At 44.9% G+C, this 15,162-nt stretch overlaps 1 protein-coding gene across 4 annotated transcripts in view; it reads right to left on the bottom strand.

The window, feature by feature from the left end:
- Window positions 1-480: 480 nt before the first annotated feature.
- The window catches only part of LOC119459137 (protein O-GlcNAcase-like), a 78,647-nt gene continuing 63,965 nt past the window's right edge, over window positions 481-15,162 (bottom strand). For all 4 annotated transcript variants that reach the window (XM_049666060.1, XM_049666049.1, XM_037720975.2 and 1 more), the window contains one exon: window positions 481-805. In XM_049666060.1, the coding sequence (XP_049522017.1) occupies window positions 669-805 (137 nt within the window). In that variant the 3' untranslated portion in view covers window positions 481-668. The remainder of the gene's footprint in view (window positions 806-15,162) is intronic.

Here is a 15,162-nt window from a genome sequence, read left to right on the forward strand (position 1 = left end):
CTCTGCCGTTTTAGTAGCTAAACAGAACTGCTCAAATGGTCATCCTGTATACCACACGTCACAGTATTGCCTCGAGTATTGCATGCCTTTGTGTGTCGTGCTTTACCACTGGGTACATGCAATACCTTCTTTTTCAAGTGTGCTGGTTGACTCACTGTGGCCGCGTGATGGTTATTTGTTTGTGATTGGTCGCGTATGCAGATTATCTTCAAGACTATTTGCAATGATGTACACAGGTACTCTGGACCCTTTTCACGTGCAGAAATAATGTCCTTTGGATAACCATTCAGAATCCTCATTGTTGACTGCTACAAAATCTTGATCCAAATCACCAGTTTTCCTGCTACAAAATCTGTTCTAAAACGCTCTTGGTCACTGAAAATGAAATTTTTTTTTTCTTTTAACATTTTCTAAGCCTGTATTTAACACAGCTACAAAAAAAAAAAAAAAAAAAAAAAACAATGCACATAAAAGACAAGCTTTTAAAAGTGATAGAGAAAGGACTCATTAAAAATTTATTTACATGGTGTATATCTAAACATAACCCAAAATGGGATCTTTCTCCTTGGAACAGCCCTTGCCACAGGAGGTATATTCTGAATGTAGCGAGCATGCTGCAGTTGAGAGATGCCTATCCAGTGTAATGCACTCTAGGCACATCCTTGGGGCTAGAAGGTCCGGCCAAGGAAGAAAACGTCATCGCTCAGAAAGTCTGGCAAAGCAATCTCTAGGAAGCCCAGCTTCGTGTAAAAGTCGATGACGTTCTTGTCTCCCACGGTAACTTGAGAAAATACACCATGTGATCCTACAGAGATAAGAGAGAACCATTACTGATGCTGTATAGAAGCTGCATGATTGTAAATAATGGGGTCACTGTGACAGAGCATATAAATTGTAGTTGAGTGTGAGGCATGTTTTACAAGACTCCACACTAACGGTACATTCGACTGGTTGCTTTCGGGCACTCGCTACACATTTGGCTTATTCATTCAGAGCGCCACGCTTCAGCTTAAGAGCGCTGGAGGGGCTCTCGCCTTTGAGCTGGGAGCACAACCGAGATCCAACAGAATCTCAATAATATAATTACTCCGACTGCTCTCAGAGTTGGAGCGTGGTAGCAACCAGTCGAATGTACATAAGCAACACTCATTGACATAAAAATTTGAAAAAGTTACCCACAAGTACAACACACATTCCAGTGGAGTTTATCCTAATTTTCCTAACTGCGTACAGAAACTTATTTGTGCACACCATGCAATGGGAATGGCTAACACCAATGGCAGCACCACTCCACCTTCATGATCACACATTCTGCAGCTTGTGTGTAAGCATGCTAACTTGATATATGGTACTGGATAGTTGAGTGCTACAAGCACTTTGTACAGTAGGATAACAGATGGGTTTTAAACAGCATGGCAGCAGAAGGGGAGGGGGCTTATTCAACTGTTTGCTGCAGTTCTGTCACCATAAATCCACTGGGTGTTTAAAGTTGTGGTTGAACATCACTGCCTAAGGAACCAATAGAGGGACAGAGGCTTGGACTTATCAAGAGAAGTTTATACAGAGAACATTTACACATTGTCCCAATTAAAGGGACAATGTATCCTGCACTTCACTGGGTTTGCTAGGGCGTGTATATAAGAAAAAGCTTGCACAAAAATTACTGGCATAAACATGATGCTTCAGCCTGAAAGTATTGTTTTTCAGCTCTTACAAAGCATATTAAGAAATTGGCAGTTTTAGTCTGTACAGTTAGTCAACTGAGCGATGCAGTCAAACCTTTTCAATTGTTAAATCCAATGGTTCACCAGTCTTAAGAAATGATAGAGTACCTTGAACACAGCAACTGTGTTCGTATAGACCAGCCAGCAAAACATTCAGCTGTAGCAGTTTCACTCCCTGTATAGCAGAATCAAAACATGTTCTTCGTATGGTATCACATGCATGAAGAAACCTTTGACAGTAACTCTTCATGCTTTCCAGCCCCCATGCGCTTACAGCAGCCCTCGGAGACTCATTTAGTGCATGCAGCTAATTTGGCTAATAATCAGCAAAACAATGTATCGTTGCTTTTGATACATAGATGTGGTGTGTGAAGGTTTGCTAGTTGTTCAATTTCCCAGTCTGCAATTCAGTATGTTGACTAAACTAAATTTCTGTGATCCTCTATGTAATTAGCTCAAACGTATAGCTGAGAACTAGCAAACTTACAATAGAAGAAAAAGTGTACCAATATTTCAAGAGTGCCTATTCAAGGAACGGGAAACCTTACAGGTTTTCACGTGCTTATATGAGGTACCCCTTAGGAAAGACTATGGACAATTAGAACAGCTCACTTGCGGCAGTGGATTCCAGGATTTCTGTGATGATCACAAACAGATGGATCAACTAGGATTGACATACAGTTAGACCTCGATATAATGAACTTCAATATAACAAAATTCTCTATAACGAAGTATTTAACTTTTCATTACTTGTCCACAGAACACCATGTATTCAGAACTTCAATGTAACAAAATTTCATGGCCACTGCGAAGGAATACCGAGACAATACATGGAAACTTCCGCAGAAGCAGATGGTGAAATAGTTGAATTAAATGCAGCTGCTTGTGAATGCATCTCTCAAATCACGTGACGGAGCGAAACCGCCGAAGCAGAGCAGAGTCGTGTTCTGCATAAAGTCCAAGTGCGATAAGACCCTATCGCGTCCCATGTACCGTATGCTTTACGTGCCAGTGAAAACGTGCTAGGGTGAGCCAAGAAGGACAGTGGCTTGAGCGCCATCTTCCCGCATGAGCAAGGGAGAAGGGTGGGAAGGGAGCGAGCTCGCGGTAATGCGATCAAATGCACGCGAGGGCAGGAGTGGGGAGGTTGGAGCATGTCTTCTTTTCTAGCGCGGCCATGGCTGTCAGTGGCCAAGCGCATACGCAGCTCGCGTTCCCCGTTTTAGAGGTAATCTGCTACGAGTGCAAAGGTTGAGGGCATTGCCTTCCCACGCATTTAGCGCTGCAGGTTGCGTAATCTCGAGTTATGGAGACGCGTTAAAGCGGCAGACAGACAAGGCATTTGCTCCCCCACTGCCGGCGCTTTTCATAATAGCATCATCCCACTGCGGGCGACACTGAGCCGCGGGGGCAGAGTGGACGGGAAAGAAAGCCTGGCTGGCTTCGCTTCGTACCGCCGATGTGAAGATATCATTGACACGGCATGAAAGTGTATCTCATCACAGAGTCAAACTCAATGAAATATTTTTGTTATCATTCAAATGAGCTTTTTCCGATTGCCAGATAATTGGGAAAATTTTGTTGCCCCTTCTGTGTAAAATTCATCAATGAGAGTGCTTATTAATGCAAAAGCATTATATGGCTCATGAGGCAGAAAATACAGCGTTGGCGTGACCGCGATGGTCCAAAAATCAAGTGAGCCCAAGTGAGCCAATTGAGGCAGGTGACGTTAGTTAAGGCAGAGTGAAGTAAGGCAATGTTAATTAAGGTGAAGATAAGTAATGTAGAGTTCATTACGGCACTAGAAACCACGACCTTTGGTTTTATTTAAGACAAAGTTAATTAAGGCACAGTTAACTGAAGCACTCGAACCAACGACCTTGTGTTGTGCGCACCTTGTGACAAACACCGTTGGTTGTCGCAATTACACAATGCATCAAAAGGTTTTGGTCATGAAGTTACTCAACGAATGAAAGTGCATAGTCATCGCACTGTGGTCGCATGCTTTCGCATTTATCTACGTAGGGATAACTAAGTGCCCCTTGAATTTTATTTGCATAACAGGTGGAAATTCAATATAACAACATTTTGATATAACAAAGCAAATTGACGATTTTACAGGCTTCGTTACATTTATGTTTAACTGTACTGCATTAGTGGATGCTACGTAGCAATGCAGAGCACAAGGAAAGCAAGCCACATTAAAGACACGATGTTAACATCAGTAAGAAATGGATTGAGTCAGATTGCGCTTACTCTGTCGTATGACATCTTAACAATCGTTGATTTATTAGGCCCAAATGCAAACAAATTTCCAAAAATGTATACTGTATTTTCTGGGCTTTAAGTCCCCCCCTCAAAACTGCAGTTAAAAAAAAAAAAAAAAAACGTACATAAGTCGCACCGCTATAGAACACGCACCTCTTCGTTCGGACACAAAAAAAAATTAGTGACCTTTCACTCCGTGAACACGGGTCACGCTAGTCGCACCCCCCCCCCCCCCCCCACTCCCCCCGCCCTGAGGCCAAGTTACCCCCCCTCCCCACGCGTCCAGCCCCACCAGTACAACGTGTACCTTCAGTGCTCTGTTCACATTTTCATTACAATTCAGGAGATGGCTTGAGGTCGAATTCTCCTGATTAACAAAAACACTATCACTATCTTGTATTTATTCATTCACTCTTAAAATTACTTTGAGTAAAACGCTGAAGAAATAAACATTGTGATCATCCTTGGTGTCATTATTATAATTATTAGGCATTTTATTTGCTGTTGGATTCCTGTGGTTAAAGCAAGGAAAGCAAGGAAATTGCATATTATGCAAAGTACTTGCTCCACCCCCCCCCCCCCCCCCCCCCCCGGCAGAGATCCTGGGTGCACTACTGGGACACGCGCAAGCGTATGGGTGCCATTCCTATATAATTGGGATAGCATTACTGCAGTTGTGGTTGCTGCAATATTCCGATAAAGTCAAAGGGCAATAACATCGTCCCCGCGCGCTGTATGTGCGAGTGAAAGCGTGCGGCGGTGAGCCAAATTGCACACAAGCGCGGAAAGCGGGAAGGCAGCGTGCGTGACTTGTACTGAAGCAACGCCAAAGTTTGCGCTGCAGCGCGCGTCTTATCTCGAAAGCGATCTGCAGATGCTACGACTTTGGGGTCGGTGGATTCGCAGTCGGCCTGCTGCCGCTTGTGTTGCTACTCCGTCCACGCACGGCGCTTGGGAACTCGATCACGAGAAGAATCCGGCACCTCGATAGTATAATAGTAGTAGTAGTAGTGGTGGTTTACTGTGGGAAGTGACGCTTATTTCTGCTGCTCAATAGGGAGCATGGTGCAGCGTCAGAGGAAGGGGGAGCGCACAGAACACGTAGCAATTGCGTTCACGCAAAAAATTGCATTCGCCACCTATTTCCTAAACACACAGAACTTCAGGGAGCGAGCGGCGCCAGCACGGACGGAGACCGTCGAAGGTGAGGGAGGAGGATGGCAGAGAAGCACATTTGGCCTTGGCTACGCCGTCGCTTCGGTGGCTCCCCTCGCCCTACTTCTCAACTCCCTCATAGCTCCCCCACTGTGCCGATGCCGCTGCTCCCGATGGCCCGGCGCCAGCTTAGCCCGCTCCCTGAAGTTTCGTTTTCTGCCGTTATCGGGAAGTTGGGTGGACTGGGACTCCGCCGTTGCTTCTCTCTTTACATTTCCTGTGGAGTATCATGGTGCATTACTAGCATAAAATTTCCACTGAACCAACATGGAAAAAAAAAAAAAATAAAAAATAAAAAATACCCGGCAGGGGTGAGGAGCAGTGAGAAAAATACCCGGCAGTGAAAGGGTTAAAACTGTCCAGTACAGTCGAACCTCAATGCAATAAAACCTCAATTCTTCTAATTTCACAAGGGAAAAAAAAAGGAAAAAAAAAAAACGTAAATTAACCAAATGTCAAATTATCGAAGGTATCAGGAGAACAGCAAACAAATATTAATTACATCAACATGCTTTTATTTACTGAACGGATCCCCAAATCAAGTTTCTATATTGCACAAAAGCAGTGCAGAAGCTGCAATTCTCATCTTGTGACTGATTAAAGCTCACAGTGGCGAGGGCGTGGCGACTCCCTTTGCATTGTGGTCGTGACGCAAGACATGTTTTCATCCAAGATGTGCTTTTCATTACAGTGTGCACATCCAGATTTTTTTTTCACCAGTGATTTGGTTGGATCATCCGTCCATCGCGATGTAGCGGCAGGTTTGATGCCAGTGTGCAGGCCGTGGTAAAATTGCTCTTCATTCTCAAAAGCTACAACTGCGTTTGTGACATTACGTGTGCATTGCAGTAAGCCAAAACAAAGCTATTATGTGCAACAGCCTTCACAGCCAAAAACCGTGGTTGCTATCAACGCAATCATGGATGGCAACCATGCAGTTCTGAAGGCATGTGGCCAATGCGAAATGAGTGAAAAGGAAACTACTGTTTGCCACAACTGCTGCGAATGAAACTGCGGTCGCTATTGATGCAATCATGGATGGCAATAACACAGTTCTGAAGGCATGCAGCCTGTGCAGTGTCATGCGCGGCGGTAAACACAAGAATAAAGTCTATAAAGGCACAAATAGGATCGAAGCATTCCTGTTGTTCCCGCAGTTTCCAAAGATGACTATGGTGATGCGGACTCCGCTACTTCATTTTGGTTCAATGCTTGCACAGCTTTAGCTCTTTTGCGTTGCACATTTGCACCGCTTAGCGCAGTCCGAGGGTAGTCCAAATTGACTCTTTCATTACCAGGCCTACAGAAATAGATCCAATTCGCTCGGCAGCCTTTTCACACGTTGCAACGCCATGCACTGTCTGAAATGACGACCGAAATTTAACTATTGGTTGGATTTTACCATTTTTGGCAGATTGGGGAGAGTATAAAAATATAAAACTTCGACTGGAGGTATCGTCGAAACATGCCTCCAGTGCTCTTAGCACTTCCTGAATAAAATGATTCAATATTAGCGCTTTAACCAACTTGGCAAGATAACTTTTTTAATGAAAGCAGCAGTGAAGACACCACCTGTGCACGTGTAAATTACTGTACAATATTGTGCAACACTCCACAGTACTGTGCAGCAACTGAACAAAGCATGTGGAGGCTCCAGCACCAGGTGAACTCACACTAGACTAGCTTGCTTGCCCAGAAAAGCTGATCGAATGCAATAATAAAAAATGAGGAGGCTTCTGCATGCTCCCTGACCCAGCAAGCACTGCTTTGTCAGCTTCACCAGCCTGAAGAAAGAACCAGCTAACTGCTGCAGCGAGTAAAAACAAATGTTCCCTGCACAATAGGAACATACCCGTTTTCACATTCTCGAGGCAACCACTTTCCCACATTGCCTGGGCATCACTACAGCTAGTATTGATGCCAACAAATCTTCATAATTTCTTTGCGTAATCTGGAGTTTGTTGCTAGGAACCTGGTGCAATATTTTGTTTTTCAGATTTTGTTTAATTTCAGTACTTATACTAAAAATAGCAAATTATTACTTTCCTTCATGTTCCTTGAAGTGTCTCTTTGAAGTTTCACATATGAATTATCAAAGATTGTCTGAGAAATTATTACTGCTTTACATCCATTCAAAACACCAGTCTATAATTTATAATCTAAAATCAGGCTATACTTTAATGTATTGCAATATACGCTGTGACTACTAAGTCTTGAAATAAAACATTCAAACATAGAAGCATCCAAAATGAGCAATTTCGAGCGGTAAGGAAAGAGCTAACCAGTGTGCAGCCAAATGCGTCCTAATTAATGAGAGTTTGATGACATTAAATAATGCATCACACCTGTCAGGACCAGAGGACAAGTGAATTATTCAATTTTGCAAATTAACCCTGTGAGGGTCAATTTTTTTCCTAGGGTCAAGTTTTATTATTGCAAATTTAGAATCTTCAGATTGACGTATTATGAAAAAAGGTTATCACAAGTTTTTTTAGAGTGCCCATAAAGTGACAAAAAATATTTTCCGTAGGTAAACATCCATTGTTTACCCATGAGTACAGATGGGCTTCCATATAACAAAGTGTTAGAAAAGCATCCAACCTTTGGGGGGGAGGAGGAGGAGAAAAAAAAAAAAAACCCTGGCATAACTGGGGCGCTGGAAACCTAATCACCCTCAAAGTAGTCTCCTTGGGACTCGCACACACTTCTCTCAGCGGTGCTGCCATTGTTGGAAGCATTCCGAGAAGGCCCCTCTTTCGGAATGGAGTTTAGCTCAGCTGTCGTTGCAGCCATAATGTCCTCTCTTGTCTGAAATTGCGCTCCTTTCAATGGCCTCTTGATTTTGGGAAACAGCCAGAAGTCGCAGGGGGCCATATCAGGAAAGTAAGGAGCCTGATGAACTACAGGAGTCTCGTTTTTTGCCAAAAAAAGTCTGAAACAAGTGCGAGGAATGTGCAGGAGCATTGTCGTGATGGATGCGCCAATTTCCTGTTGACCACAACTCCGGTCTCTTGCGCCGCACAGAACCATGTAGGCGACGGAGGACATCCCTACAGTTTTTTTGGTGATTCTTTGACCCTGTGGTGCGTACTCGTGGTGTACCACACCGCGGGAGTCAAAGAAAGCAGTCAGCATCACTTTCACATTGCTGCACACTTGGCGGGCCGGGCCTTCTTTGGTCTTGGTGACGTGGAATGCTTCCAATGTGACGACTGGGATTTGGTTTCCGGGTCGTACCCATACACCCAAGACTCGCCACCAGTGATTATGGTGTTCATGAAGTCGGGGTCACTGTCTGTGGAATCCAGCATGTCCTGTGCGACTTCAACACGAAGTTGCTTTTGCTCCACCGTGAGCAGCTTCGGCACAAATTTCGCCTGCAACTCTCTTCATGGCCAAATCTTCGGTCATAATGGTATGTGCAGAAAAAGTGCTGATGCCCACCTCTTCCGAAATTTCTCGGATAGTCACACGACAGTCCCGCATCACCACAGCGTTCACTTCGGCAATGACCTGGTCATTTCGTCTTGTTGATGGCCGACTGGAGTGTGGCTCGCTCTCCACCGATGTGCAGCCATCCTTAACCCTTTGAAGGTTTTTGCCGTATCTGTACGGCGGCGGTTTTCTGTCCCGCAAGGTCTTTGCCGTACGGGTACGGTTTCGATCCTCCGTTTGAAATTTCGCGCCATAATGACGATGCATGCTTACCGGGAGGTGCTGCCACCTTTTAGGACTTACAAGAAGCGTTTGACATTTGTGCTACCTTCTTGCGGAGATAAACAGAACTGATTTCTAGTTTCAGCGCGTGCGTCGCGCAGACCGCGGCGACACCCCTTTCGCGGTTTCGGTTTCGCCGCGTGATCGCAACGGAGGCGCTCGAAACGTTTGAAGGGGCGGCGGAAGTTGATTTCTACCTTTATTGGCGCTGCTCTTAGCTTGTTTATCACCGTCGCTCACGAGGTATTCTCCCTCTCTGCGGCAACGCGCTTGCGGTTCCGCCGCGTGATCGCAACGGAGGCGCGCGAAACGCGAGTTTTCTCTCCGTCGGCACTGTCTTGCAGTGGCGCTGAAGTTGATTTCTATCTTGATTGGCGCTGTCTTAGCTTGTTTATCAGCGCCGCTCACGAGGTATCCTCGCTCTCTTCGTCAACGCGCTTACGCGGTTTCGGTTGCGCCGCGTGATCGCAACGGAGGCGCGCCAGACGTGAGTTTTCTCTCTGTCGGCACTCTCTTGCAGGGGCGGCGGAAGTTGATTTCTATCTTGATTGGCGCTCTTAGCTTGTTTATCAGCGCCGATCACGAGGTATTCTCGCTTTCTGCGGCAACGCGCTTACGCGGTTTCGGTTCCGCCGAATGATCGCAACGGAGGCGCGCGAAACGTGAATTTTCTCTTTGTCGGCACTCTCTTGCAGATGCGGCGGAAGCTGATTTCTACCTTGATTGGCGCTGCTCTTTGATTGGCGCTACCTTGATTTGCGCGATAAGGCGCTGTGCGTAGAACCGTGTTTAAAGGAATACGCCACTGATATATTATGGAACATTTGGAGTTCCGAGTGATGCCGACATCAAAATACTGTTTCTAATTTTTTTTCACTATTTATTCCCGACTTTATACATTTTGTACATTCAATATCCACAATAAACTAATTTGACCATCTGGGAAAGTTTTTTTCAAAATAATGCGACCTTCAAAGGGTTAAACCGGTTGTACCACTCCTTAATCTGAAAAATTAAAATTAAATTACGGGGTTTTACATGCCAAAACCAGTTCTGATTATGAGGCACGCCGTAGTGGGGGACTCCGGAAATTTGGACCACCTGGGGTTCTTAACGTGCGCCTAAATCGTACACATACGTACACGGGTCTTTTCGCATTTCGCCCCCATCAAAATGCGGGCGCAGCGGCTGGGATTCAATCCCGCGACCTCATGCTCAGCAGCCCAACACCATAGCCAGTGAGCAACCATGGCGAGTGCTCCTTAATCTGTGTGCTGCTCATAGCATCCTCACCGCAAGCCGTCTGAATCTTCCAAATGGTTTCCACTTGGCTGTCGCCCAGTTTGTGGCAAAATTTGATGCAGTAGCGCTGTTCCAGTCGCTCCGTCATTTTCCTTGCAATAAAGAAATCGACGAGAGCACTACGCACTACCTCACTCAAACGCTGCGTCTCAGCGACTGTCGCTATCGGCAGGTGGGAAAAAATTCGCGCATGCGCACGAAGCTTCGAGGTTGGCTGATCCAAGCGTGCATGTTTCATATCCATCAGGTGTTCGGAAAAAAAAAAAGGTCGGATACTTTTCTAACAGTCCCTATACTCAACTTAATAAATTCCCAGAGCATTCCTGATAAATAGTATCTTGTTAGTAAGCACTTATAAACAAGTTGCAAGAAGGTTGGGCCATAATAGCACGATTATGAGAGCCAACGTGTACGGTGCAGAATGCACCGAGAGCAATGCATCGACCTGGCTCACAGCGTCAGGATTTGCGTGTGCTGCATCGCGCAGCGCCGCAAATCTTGCATGTCATAGCTGACTGCACTTAGTGCCCCACAGCTTGCACCCACAAATGAAAAGCAAAAGTGTAAAAAGATACAGATACTCATCCTGAGAAAAAAAGAATGTCACAATTTCGCCAGAAAGACGGAGATTGATGGCGATAGCAAAGAGAAAACTACACGAAGTAAGGTTCGTAGTTTTATCGACGTCACGCGCGCTTAGGCAAACATGAACAGATTTCACTCGATGACCATGAGCTCGCAGTCACAATGTGAGCAGGCGCTTTGCACCGTGCCTCGGAAACTTCGAGATTCCGCGACCGCCAACACTAGATGCACGGGAACAACAAAATGCGCGTGAAGGCACCAACTATGTTGGCTCAGCATTTGCACCTGCCGCGGAGAGATTACCCCCAAGGTTTGGCGCATGACCCGCACACGAACGAGTGCAAGGAGGAGATGGCAGATAGGCGCACATTCCTTGGTTACTTAGTAAGATCAAGCTTAACGCAAGGGAGCTGCCTTGAGCTAGACTTATCTGCTATGAACTGACAGGAGTGAGCTCTGGTTATGTTCCAAAAATGTGTATTTCCTTTTATATGAAGGATATATGAACAAAATTCATACTTAAAAATACTGTTTTGAAGCAACGTATGTTCACTTCACAGCCAAATACTGCAAGGCTTACAGTGAACGTTTTACTACCTAAGAATGTTTTGTAATATCCCGTTCAGTCACGAATTATGATCAGCTGTTGATAAATGTATGAAATTTATGTAATTTTATGCCAAGGTGCTGCAGACTCCATTAAGAGCAAGTCAAGGTGGTAGCATGACTCTTCGTGCATTTTATGATGAGTCACCATAATTACAGAATGATTAAGTATCTAATTATTGTGTGCTCAGCAATGATACATTTCTTCATAAGAAAGAATTGAATCACTAGTGCGAATTACTTGTACAAGTTAATTATTGGTTGGAAGCATGACTAGAAAGAAAAAATTATTTCGCAATTGCTGCCATAACGTGCCACGTCACACCTACAGTCAAACACTGTAGTCCCTTCTCCAAAGCGGCCTTTGGTAGCGATAGATTTCCCTCCGAAGTAAAATGAAGGTACTTGAGGTAAGCAGAACGTTCAATTTAGCTACCCTAAGCATAATTTTTATGGTCTATTCTTTGCCACAACTGCACAGAAATGGCAAAAATAAGTCACGTCCACAAATCTGTACACCATGACTCAAGGAGATGTGTATAACCACCACAGATCTGCGACTATAGAACTTTTCACAGCACCAGAAACACTGGCTTTTTGGATTGAACCAGCAGTGTACAAGAACATTGTGCGCCTTTTCCCTGCAGATTTCATTTCAAGTAGCAAAACAGTGTAAGCTAATACGTTGCTGTTCCTATCAAGCTTTTCACGAAAAGATGCAAGTAGGAATAAATTATCAGCCACTGTGATGTCAGCCTAAACTAAACACTGGAGACAAAAATGCAGCAATCGTATTCGATAATAATTTTCATGCTGAAATAGGAGGACCAAACAAACAAGAATATTTAGTAGATACACATCTTGTACGTTGCTGTTTCCACGAACACATATGAATGTCAACATGCAGGGCAGTATTCTCAGGTGATCGCTTTCGAAGATACTATCCCTTTTTGAGACAGTGGACACGTCAAAGGTCCTGGCTGTCGCCCATTTCCGCGCAATAACTGCCGCTCAAACTAGCCTGACACTATGGGACCAAATTTACGTTATTTCGATCCGAAAATTAGCCTTCGTCAGATAATTTGAATTTGGCTGGTCATCACGCACGTGCCCGACCCCAATGGTGACTGCAGTGGTGACTCCAAAAGTGGCACATCAGACTTGGCAGAACTTGGGATACAGTAAATGTGTTGAACACATCATCTCCTGTTAAAAATGCCTATTTTCGGCCTGCCCACAAAAAATTTTAACGCAAAAATGGTACTCACAATGAATTATTACAGTATTTACCCAATGCTAACATGTGCCTTTTTCCCCCCAAAAAATTCGCCTGATAACTGCTTGGGCAGTGCAAACTGACACAAAACAAAAACCCCTTTCGCAACAGCCTACCATCAAAGCCAGCCTAGCCAGCATCATTGCCATCACAAGATGGCGACCATGGATGGCAAGACGGAACATGTTCTTGCATAGCACGAGGACAACAACAGACTGCTTGCCATCTGATTACGAAAGCACATTCATACGATAAGTTATTTTGGATGTCAAGATAGCTGCAACAAGTCGTGTCACATGTTCCTGGTGTTCCAAAGAATTGCATGCATCAGAGGACGACTTAGCTATGTTGTTCGTCTATATACACCGTTTCATACATCAGGTGCAACGCTATGGAAGCTACGCAAGGAGTATGGTCACCAAAATTTATCACTCCGCGCGTTCTGTCTATGCTTCGCTGCGCGCCAGTGGCGTTAACTCGCGCGAGCTTGCACGTGAGGCTGCCGTGACGGGCTGCAAATGAACACCGTAAAGCAAATTGATCTAAAACAACGTGTTAGCAGCTGTATGAGTATATGATTTCTTTGTTTCTAAGGGTAAATTCATTTTTCTGTTAAGAACTGAGCTTATATAAAGAGCACTTTCACAAAAACCTGTCAATAAACAACAAACTATTTCTAAGGGCGAACGCAGCCACAGCAAAAACTATCTCTAGCCTCCAAAGCGTTGCACCTGAAGGTAAAGTCGCGGAGTCATTTGAAAAAATGCAGAATATCAAACACTATGGACAGTATGCAGGACAGCATGGTGCATTTCTTTTAATAGAAAGTGCTCCCTGGGAGTGATAACGATGGACATTACGTAAATAAATCTTCATTCTGTGAAGATAAAGTTTGCTGGTTTCGTCTTTCTTATTGCCAGACTTGAAGGCGTGGTACATTTTTCTTGCTAAAAAATTGTGTGCACGCTCGATTTCTGCTTTATTTAGGAGCTCAAATGTCATTCTTACACTTGTTTTCTACATTGAGCCCATAAAAAGTGGGGGCGCATTCCATTTGGGGACGTGTTAGAATTGGGGAAAATACTGCCAAATGAATCAGCAGTGTTTAGTTGTTTTTTTCTGCTTCTTGTGTAATTCAACCCGCCGGATAATTCAACCAATTTAGTCGGCCCCATCACGGCCAAATTAATAGAAGTTGACAGTATACCACTAACAGCATTCCTGGCACTGTGAAAAGAGCACATGCTTGGCACAACACCAGAAATGCTGTTGGCCATATACACCAACACATCTGGTGGCGAGTCCGTTGTAATCTCACGAAAGTAACAGTACTATACCTCCAAAAGTGATCACCCAAGAATACCACTCCTGGTTTAACCACCATTTGACTTTCAGAACAATTGAACAGCCACTGTTCTGCAAACTAAATGCTCCTGTTTGTCCCACCAATGAGAACGACGCTCTGCTATCAGCCAGCTCACCAACTATTTATTTATTTATTTACAGTCAAACCTGACTATATAGCAGCCGCTATCGATATATAGAACTTCAAGCAGCGCAAAACTACCCCAGAAGTTGGCTTTTCTGCGCAGCGAGCGCCGTATACGTGACCGGCGAGCCGCCATTACCCCCCCCAGACAAAGTGGTTTAGCCCAACTGCGCGTGTGCGTCGCTGCTTTTGCTTCCTCGGAGAGCCACCCCCTAGAAAAAGTAGTTCGACTACTCTATCTCTCTCTCACTCACGGCCACGTGCGCCTGCATGCGATCGGCTCGATTGCTTCAGTGTTCTGTCATTCGTAAGTTGCAAGATTGTGTGCGTAGTCGCGTCCTCACAACGCAGCGCTCGTCCGCTCCTTAAGAGATGGCTGCCGTGAAACGGCAGAACCTGCCAATATCCACAAAGCTGGAAATCATCAGAAGAGCTGAACGCGGAGAAAAGAAGTTGGATGTTGGCGCAGCATACAGCATCCCAAGAAGTACGCTGAGTACGATACTGTAAAATAAGGCTGACACTAGGGCTAAGGCGGACAAGAGACCAGGTGCTACCGGCGCCCACCGAGTACGGACAATGACCTGGTAAGCGAAGGCAGAAAAATCTGCTTACTTGTTGATAATTGCTCTGCGCATCATTGTAAGGTAAGTGTCAGCAATATCGAGCTTTGTTTCCTGCCGCCAAACACAACCGCAGTGCTGCAGCCCTTAGACCAAGGTGTCATTCGTGCACTGAAGGCAGGCATAGAAAGCGCCTTGTGCAATGGCTTTTGCTAAACTTTTGCACTGGCCGGGAGTTGAAAATTGACCTCCTGGGTGCAATAACGATGCTGAATGCATCATGGAATGACGTCAAAAAAGAAACAATTCAGAATTGCTTCCGTCATTGTGGACTCTGTGTTTCCGGCGAGGCTGGTGCAACCTCATCCGAAAATTGCGATGAACCAATTGAGGAACTTGATTTGTTTAGCCAGCGTT

The sequence above is a fragment of the Dermacentor silvarum genome, chromosome 1 (genome assembly GCF_013339745.2).
Source record: "Dermacentor silvarum isolate Dsil-2018 chromosome 1, BIME_Dsil_1.4, whole genome shotgun sequence".
NCBI classification, from domain to species: domain Eukaryota; kingdom Metazoa; phylum Arthropoda; class Arachnida; order Ixodida; family Ixodidae; genus Dermacentor; species Dermacentor silvarum.